This window comes from Euleptes europaea, chromosome 13, assembly GCF_029931775.1.
Source record: "Euleptes europaea isolate rEulEur1 chromosome 13, rEulEur1.hap1, whole genome shotgun sequence".
Taxonomy (NCBI): Eukaryota; Metazoa; Chordata; class Lepidosauria; order Squamata; family Sphaerodactylidae; genus Euleptes; species Euleptes europaea.
In genome coordinates, this window is record NC_079324.1 from 44,504,258 (window position 1) to 44,513,488 (window position 9,231).

The 9,231-nt window shown below is 47.5% G+C and overlaps 1 protein-coding gene across 1 annotated transcript in view; it reads right to left on the bottom strand.

Annotated features, from left to right (window-relative positions):
• Nucleotides 1-8,966, bottom strand: part of SEC14L2 (SEC14 like lipid binding 2) — a 35,004-nt gene extending 26,038 nt beyond the window's left edge. Inside the window, exon 1 of the mRNA XM_056859408.1 lies at nt 8,910-8,966. Coding sequence (XP_056715386.1) covers nt 8,910-8,963 — 54 coding nt within the window. The 5' untranslated portion in view covers nt 8,964-8,966. The remainder of the gene's footprint in view (nt 1-8,909) is intronic.
• Nucleotides 8,967-9,231: the final 265 nt, after the last annotated feature.

A 9,231-nucleotide genomic window follows, 5' to 3' on the forward strand; every position in this document is an offset into this window, starting at 1 on the left:
TCAACAGAAGGCTCTAGAAAGATGAGGAGTTGTAAGATAATAAGTATAAGCAGGCACACCAACGTGGCGAGCACGAAAAAATGAAGCTACTAGAGCAAACTATTCCTGATATCAATTCCAGCCAGTTGGTCCAAAGGGCACGTGTTTAAAAATATGCTCAGGTACCACTGAGCTGCTATAAATGAAGAGCCTCAGTCTTCGTGGATGCAAACAAGCGTATCTACAAAATGCCCTGGAAACACGTCTTCAAAAGCCACTGAACTCTCCGTGCTTAGAACATTAGGGGGCAAATGAAGAAGTCCCCCTCACTGTTTAAATTGCACAGGGGTGAGACTCCCCCACCCAGATCACTTTTAATTGAAATATGAATGGGCTTCTCAGATTAGGTCCAAGACGACACACAATTCCTGTGGCATCCAGGAGACCGAATGGAAGCAGGATATACGACAGAACAGTCATTAAGAGAATTATCCGCCCACAAAGAGTGTTTACTGAGCCCTTGCCTTCTTCTAATGAGTAGGCATGCTTGGAATGGTTCTTTCTGCAGAGGCAAAGGGCATTGGGAAATTCCTACTTAAACACAAGCCTTTAAGTGTTAAGACTGAGTAGAATGTGCTTTCACTTTGAATTCCTTATAGAGTACAGGTGAGCAGATTCCACCGTTTAGTCATGGGTTTGCTCTGTCCCGTATCTTGCTCTGCTGATTTTGAAATTTGAAATGAACTGAAAACTATGCACAGTCTGGCATAGTTTTCAGTTCATACCTTGTTCTTTCACAGCCCACAGAGGTGCACCAACACATATCGATTAAATCACTGCACAAAAAAGGACTCTTGATGCAATTGAGCAAAAGGTTAATGTTTTGTGGTATCATCAGGGCAGTTCCCACATCCACCACCCATCTGAACAAAACCCAGAAATGAAAACCGAAGAGCAGTGGGGCGGCTCCAAAAACAAGCTCATGCAACTCAAAATCCCAGAACATAGAGAGAAATTAGGTAGGGGAGAAACTCTTAATTATCCCTAGAGGGCAGAATAAGAAGTACTCTGTACCTTATCAGAAGTCTGGCAAACAATGGGGGTTACCGCACTTGTATTCCCATCGATGTATTAAGAGTTTGAAAATGTTATAAAAAATACTGTTCGCACTTTGGCCCCTTTAGCTGTGAAGACGTCTTCCAACCATTTATAAGCTGTGGTATCCAAAAACCCTTTTAAAGCGATGTTTTTTTACAACATTTTCAAACTCTTAATACAACGCTGGGAATACAAAGTGCGATATCAACTGCCTTCAACATTATGAAATTTTAGCCACAGGGCATGTATATTTAGTTAGTATTATGTTTTATATGGGAGAATACGTGATTACCCAGTATCACAGGGTGGGGAGGTTAGGTACCAAGTGATGCTGTACACAGACAAATTTGCTTTAAACCTTATGGGATTTTTCCTCTTGTGGTTCATGTATGATAATTCCACAGATAACATGAAGGTACATTCAATGCAGAAGTAGGTACCTGCAGCAGTAGGTACCTTGTCTTTCTTTCAAGTGCTTTTCTAGCCAACTTGTTTGCCATGGAAAAACAGGTGCAGTTGCTGCTTAGCCCCAAGAATGGGTCTCACTGTACTTCAGTCCTACAACAGAGGAACAGGACTGAAGTGCAGCTCTTCAAGCAGGACTGAAGTTGCATGGGATGTTGTCCTAAGAACCATACCTGACACAACACTGACAGCAATATGTCAAAATTAACATATTTGGTGAAAAGGAACTCAATAGATGAATTTAAGCTGGTGGCAACCACTATGATACACATGCGCCTAAAATGCCAGTGTTTTTGAATATGTAGTGAGCTAAATGCAGAATTTGTATCTAATACCTGAAGTTGGTAGTTTTTATTTAATTAGCATAGAAAATATTTGCATTGCTTATGATATGAACTTTACTATAATGGCACCTCATAATTAGTAATCAACTAATGGCTTTTAATCTTTTTATATTATATGTGTATCTTAGAAATGCCCTGACCTGGATGGCCCAGGCTAGCCTGATCTCGTCAGATCTCAGAAGATAAGTTGGGTCAGCCCTGGTTAGTATTTGGATGGGGGGCCACCAAGGAAGTCCAGGGTTGCTGTGCAGAGGAAGGCACTGGCAAACCACCTCTGTTAGTCTATTGCCATGAAAACCCCAAAAAGGGGTCGCCATAAGTTGGCTGCGACTTGACGGCACTTTACACAGACATCTTAGAAATAGGATATGTTATGGATAAAGGTCAGAGATTATTAATTTAAGTCTGAAGTAGGTGAGAGGGATAAGAATTTATTATGATACGGTGTCTTGGGCACAGATATGTGGATATTTTTGTCCCCCACCCCACCCAATAACTTTTTTTTCTCCTTTTTCTTTTTTCTGCATCCCTCTGTATTAAAAAATAAAAATTATTTTTAAAAAAGGAAAGAAAGAAAACCCTGATCAGGAACTAATGCGAATCCTCAGCCAGCCCCGTCACCCAAGGATAGGTGCAATTCATCGATGGCTGAGCAACCTATGTGGGTGTCAGCTCTGATCCTGTGGTCAGCTCACAGGTAGAGGTGGACCAGTACTGGGCTGCTGACCACATGCTATGGCACGGGTCCTGCGCCTCCCTCCATGCTGCCTTTCCCAGCATTCCAAGGGCTCTCGGGGTGAGGCTGGCAGCTGCAGCTTTGGCTCCCGGGCTGTGAGGCTAAGGGCATAGCGCGCTGACTTCAGCCTGAGACTCCAGCTCTGCACCTGATGGGAGTCTCTACCTTGCCTGGCGGGTCTTCCTGCAGCATCCCAAGGGCTGGGGCCAGTTTCTTCTACCTCTTCCTCATCCGAGGAGGCGTTGGCAGGAAAACCCACGACAGCCATGCCCACACAGCTCTCCCCTTCAATAGGGGTACTTGCTCTGGAACAGCAAATGTACTGGGGGAGGGGAGAGAGAGAGAGCATGCTGCAGTTGCTAGGCCACAACAGGAATGGCCACCTTTACCTCGGATGTGGGAGTTTCAGCAGGAAGCGCTTCCAGTCCTAGAAGGCTTACTCAATGCCTCCTGCACAGGGTGTTGTCACACACTCTAGGGGTGGAGCTGGCCTAGTGAGGTAGCAGGTCAGAGCTATCCTAGTCACCTTCTTTCCTCATTTGGTTATCTGAAGCTGCAAGAAACAGGATCGGAGTTCCAACCATCATGAGCACATGACATTTTTTGGGTAGCACTCCAGGCGCATCATCTGCCCTGGAATTCTGAAAAGGTCATATGGGGCCATATGGGGAAACAAATCTGCTAAGCACCTGCCCCTCTCTTATTCAGGTATTCCGAAAAGCCCAGAGCTCCCTGGGGGAACAAGGCTTTGGCAAGAACAGAGGAATTTTTAGCTCAGTTTAAGTGGGAAATGGGAAGTAAAGCTGGTAGGAATAGAGGCCTCTTCTTCGCCGGGATGTTGTGGCAAAACCCTTGGCTGCCCTGGCCTCAAGACCACTGGCAGGGTGAGTTCGGCACTAACATGAAGATGGCCGCGGCTCAGTGGTAGAGCCTCTGCTTGGCATGCAGAAGGTCCCAGGTTCAATCCCCAGCATCTCCAGTTAAAGGGACTAGGCAAGTAGGTGATGTGAAAGACCTCTGCCTGAGACCCTGGAGAGCTACTACCGGTCTGAGTAGACAGTACTGACTTTGATGGACCAGGGTCTGATTCAGTATAAGGCAGCTTCATGTGTTCATGGCACCAACATCCGTGAGGGAGAGCGGTAAGCGCTCTCATCTTGTTCTTCCCTCTTCAGCGGGTCTCCATTGCATTTTTAACAACTGTGTTTCATTCCTGTACTATCGTTCTAACTTCTACTGCTATCCACCTTGGCCCCTCCTTTGATGGGTAGATCAAAAAGCCTTTAAACAAAACCACATCACGTCAGGCATGTTGTAAACCATTCCTGGTTCTGTCTTGCAAAAGTCAGGGAGACAGTGAGTCGATTACTCTTCTCCCGGGCTTCCAGCTTTCTTTTTTGCAAGGAGCTTTGTAGTGGGGGAGCATCTGATCCTGCCGTTCCGCCAAAACTGGTGCAGCCCAAGTTTTAGCCACACAATTAGCAGTTTGCCCCACAACCACTTGCAGCAATCCTGTCAACTTCAAGTAGGCGTTACTGCAAAAGGGGACAAAGATGGTGAGACAGTGTAGTACACTTTGTTCGCTTTCGAAGTAAGATCGCCCTCTTGACCATGACATGGTACCAGGCTAACAAGAGCTGGATGAAGCTCAGCAGGAAGTCATTGTCTTCAGGGAGCCCTAAATACACTTCAAACAACAATCAGCCAGCTTGGCCTCCCCAGCACCCAAGCCCCAAGAACATTTCCCTTAGTATGCCTCCCCAGCTGCTAGTTTCCAAGCAACACCATTCCCCCAGTGGAAGTGCCAGCTCCTCTCTCAGTCATCCCCGGGGACACCCTGCAAAGCGCTGCATGATTACAAGTTACAGAGGAAACCCTCTGCCATTGCTTCTGTTTGCAAGATATGGATCTGGTGTTGCCTTTACAGGGCCGAGGCATAGGTGGGAACATGAGATGTCTACACTTCCCTGCCTGCATGATGTTCATTTCTGCACTTCCTCGAGGTTTCAGAGAAAGAACTGTTCCGAAAAATGCAAGTCACTTTGCATCCATCCTTCCTCTGACCATTGAGGTATCCTGCTTCCTTATTTCTTTTAGCACGGCTAAGGGAAGGTGCGCAGCACTGACCTGGATGGCCCAGGCCAACTTGATCTAGTTAGATCTCAGAATCTAAGCAAGGTTGGCCCTGGTTAATATTTGGATGGGAGACCACCAAGGAATACCAGGGTCACTATGCAGAGGCAAGCAGTGGCAAAACACCTCTTGAACGTCTGTTGCTTTGACAACCCTACTGGGTTGCCATAAGTCGGCTGCGACTTGACGGCACTTTGCACGCACAAGGGGGGCACAGATCAGGTCTTCCTTTGTGGCAGCCCCCACTTTATAAAATCTACTCCCTCCAATGGTCTCCCTCCTTTGATAGTTTCTACTGTGAACAGACAATGACAACTTGTAGAGATATGGAGCGTTCTTATTAGGTATAATAATCCCTTATCAATACCCATCTTCAGGAGCTTATCCCATAACCGTTCTCCAGGTCTAGAACCAAAAGCTCCTCTTAGATCCCAAAAGGCCCCCGTTAATTTAGAGCTCTTCCCACAACTGTATTTGGTGACAAGATAGGTTAAGCGTAGTGTAGTGGTTAAGAGCAGTGGTTTGGAGCGGTGGAGTCTGATCTGGAAAAACGGGTTTTATTCCCCACTCCTCCACATGAGGGGCGGAGGCTAATCTGGTGAACTGGATTTGTTTCCCTACTCCTACACACAAAGCTAGCTGGGTGACCTTGGGCAAGTCATGCTCTCTCAGCCCCACCTACCTCACAGGAGGTCTGTTGTGGGGAGGGGAAGGGAAGGTGATTGTAAGCCGGTTTGATTCTGCCTTAAGTGGTAGAGAAAGTCGGCATATAAAAACCAACTCTTCTTCTTAAAACAACACAATAATCCAATGAAGATTTTCCTTGACAGAAGCCTGCTTGCTCAGGGCCTAAAATTCTCTGCTGTCATCCACAACGTGAGTTTATTTACCATGTGTCTTGCATATAGTTTCCCTACAATGGTTCTATTTTTCAAGGCGTTTTGAGGGTGCTGACTGGCTAAGCCTGTTTTCAAGACTGCTCTGGATTACAGCTGCACTGGGCCGTTTGCTTTTATGGAGAACGATGCTTGTTAATTTTGTTGTGTGGCAACAGGGCACCTGGTTTTCTCAGCTCCTGAGCGGCAAAGCAACTCAAGTGCTCTTAACACATCATCACTTGTGTGGTTATGCAACATTGGCACTGCTATCCTGCTCCCACCCCCACCCACCCCCTGTGAAATCAACAGGATTTCTGCAGTTTGGACTCACACGCTCCCTTTTTGAAAGAGGCTTCGCACAGCCATGGACTTGGAGAAAGCCATCCTTTCTCTCCGGAGAGTTGAATGGCTCCCTCCCCCAACCCACTAAGCGAGTCTGGCATCCCATCCCGATATTAATTGGCATCAGAGCTCACTTGGTTCAGTGCTAAGGAAGGAACACTGCCAACACGTGAAGAAATTGGCAAGAAGAGAGCAGCTCTGAACATGGGCAGAGCGCCATTTCCTAGGACCCTGAACGGCCACAAAAGTAAACCCAGGAATGGGAGAAAGGCAAGAGAAAGACTCCTGTTCCAATATTGCTGCCCTCTATTTATTCGTTTGTTAATTTCCTTCATGTTTATCCTGCCTTTCTTCCCAATGGGGACACGAAGCAGCATCGTTCTCCTTTCCTCCAGTTTATCCTCATAACAACAACCCTATGAAGTAGGCCAGATCTAGAAATTGTAGCAGGCCAAAGATCACCTAGAAAGCTTCCATGACAGTGGGGATTCAAAGCTGGGTCTCCCAGATCCTAGTCTGACACTCTCAACCACGGTACCACGTGAATCACGATCACCTTTTATTGCTCTCCAAGCATAGAAAATCGATCCCAGAATCATCAATGGGGCACCTGAAAAATGCAAATAGTTCTGCTTGATGTGCTGGAGGCAAAGAAAAACAGGCACCCAGGAATCCTGGCTGGCTGGAGAATCTTCTCAGCACTTTTGAGATTCAAGCATCACTCTCATGCCCGAACCTTTCCATATTGCCCATCCAAATCCAGCTTTCACTATGCAGTCCAGGACAGTCAGATGCCAGAAATGACTCCTCCCTCCCCAAATAACACACCTCAATCATGGAAACAGGGCACAATCCGCTGAGACATTCTCCCACACAAGCCCTGTTGACATGAATGGAAGTTGAGGAAGAGCTTAGATATTCAGGGCCTCTGGAAACAGTACTCCACACATAGCCACCCTAATGAGGCTGGCTCTAGCGAATGCTTATGCCGCCCTTCATGGCAACCCAAACCTGTTGTGCAAGATGGCCACTTCACCTCGCAACAGGGCTGTTTTTGTCTCCATGACCAAGACTCTTAGACATATGCCACACAGGGGTTTGGAAGGACACACACCCACACACACACAATGCCTTCCAGCTTCTCCCCTGGGCCAAACCTCTTCCTTAAGTAGGTATGAATTCCGACATCCATGCATTTTTTGTTTCGTATCAACACACTGAACGTGTCACTTGGCAAAGGCCAAGGACCAGCCTCCCAAGTGACACTGTGCACATCACAGCAAGTTCAAGTGATGTAGATCAAAGCAGATGAAACACCTCATCTTCGCCTATCTTTTGATGGGGTCGGACTAACCTGGAAAGAGAAGTTAGGGTTGCGATGAACGGAAACATCGCTTCCATTTGTAGAAGAAAAGGTGAGCTAAGTGCAAGGACTTACTAGGAAAAGGATTGAAAGTAAGACAGTAATCCTGTTTACAAGTCACAGTGAACGCACATACAACCCATGTACTGTGTACACTTGATTTTTCTTTAAATGCGTATTGAGTAATTCTCATCTCACTCCCAACCCATCAACACCTGAATGTGTGATACGTTCCCCCACATTTATCCAGGGTCTGGTCCCTGGTTTTATTGGTAAATTGAACGCACGTTGGTTCTTTCTTACCAACAGTTGCGCGCGCGCACACACACACACACACACACACACACAGAGGCAGGATATATGTGTGTTGACGCTGTAACATGAGAACAGGGCTACAGACGATGTTATGGAATTCACTGCCTCAAGATATGGGCGCTAGGTTAGGTAGCTTAAAAAAAAAATAGAACACTTTTATAGAGGAGAGGTGTAATGGGGGTCATTAGCCAGAAGAGCCAAACAAATCCTCCATGTACAGAGGCAACGTACCTCTGGATACCAGATGCTGAAGTGCTGCTGTTTTTATGTGCTTTACCCGCAAGTGTCCTGGACCTATCCGATACTAATGGAAACAATATTGGATTAGGCAAACCTTTGGTCCGATGCTGCAGGGCAGTCCTTATCTAAGTTTCCTACTAGGTAAACCATGACCAGATCTCTAAAGGCAAACGCCAAGAAGATTCTCTCCCTTACAGAAGAGCTACATAGAGACCAAAGCCACAATGTCCCTAAATCCAATTCCACCTCTGTCATGAGTTTAAGGAGGCAGGCAAACCACCTTATTCTGCGACAAAGAGGTAACACTGGCCCACCTCGCAGAGCTGTCATGAGGTGCAAAGAAATAATAATAATGACACCAAACACCCAGAACACCCCACAACAGCAACCCTAAGCACACTGAACAAGCAGCACGGAGAGGATCATGCTACAAATCATTATATATACCTTCTAAAAATTCCACCATCAATCGTCTCAGTTCGGTGCCAGCGTGGCGTAGATGTTAAAAACGTCAGACTAGGATCTGGAAGACCCCGGTTCAAATCCCCAGTCTGCCATGAAAGCTTGCAAGGGTACCTTGGGCCAGTCACAGACTCCCAGCCTAGCCTACCTCACAGGGCTGCTGTGAGGATAAAGCAGAGGAGAAGAACCACGTAAGCTGCTCCGGGTCCCCGCTGGGGAGAAAGACGGGATATTAAACCAATAAATAAGGGGAGCCTGGCGGCTACCCAGGGAAATCAACATCTGCCGCCGGCTTCTTCTTCGGGGCAGCGCCAAGGCGGAGAGCCTTGGAAGGCTTTGCCTTGGCGTTGCCACTCTTTAGATGCACTTTTCCCCCATCCCTATTCTCAAAACTCAACCAGAAGCCCCCATGCAGAGTTTTGACAATTCGGATGGGGGAAATGTGCATCCAGAGGGCGGCAACTCCAAGGCAAAGCCTTCCATGGAAGGAGAAGGAGGGCCGACCCTGCTCCGGAATCCCCCCCAGGGGCAGCAACTGCGACGCGGTCCCGCACCTTGGCCAGCGCCTCCTCCTGCTTGGGGCTCAGATCTCCGACGTGCCCGCTCATGACTTCCCCGGCAGCAGCTGCTCCGGCTTCTCGCGGCCAAGACAGGCGCCGCCGGCTCGGGGGCCTTTGATGGCCAGCCCAGGTGGCCCCGCCTCTCCAAGCCACGCCCGCTTTTTTAAAGGGGAAGCGCCGGGCTGCCTGCAGCCGGGCGGCGGCGCTTCGCAGCGACCGGGGCGCAGATCTCAATGGCCCTTAGCCATTGATGCAGGGTTGGTTTTTTAAAAATATTTTTTATTGATTTTTAATAATAAATGGGATACAGAAGGGA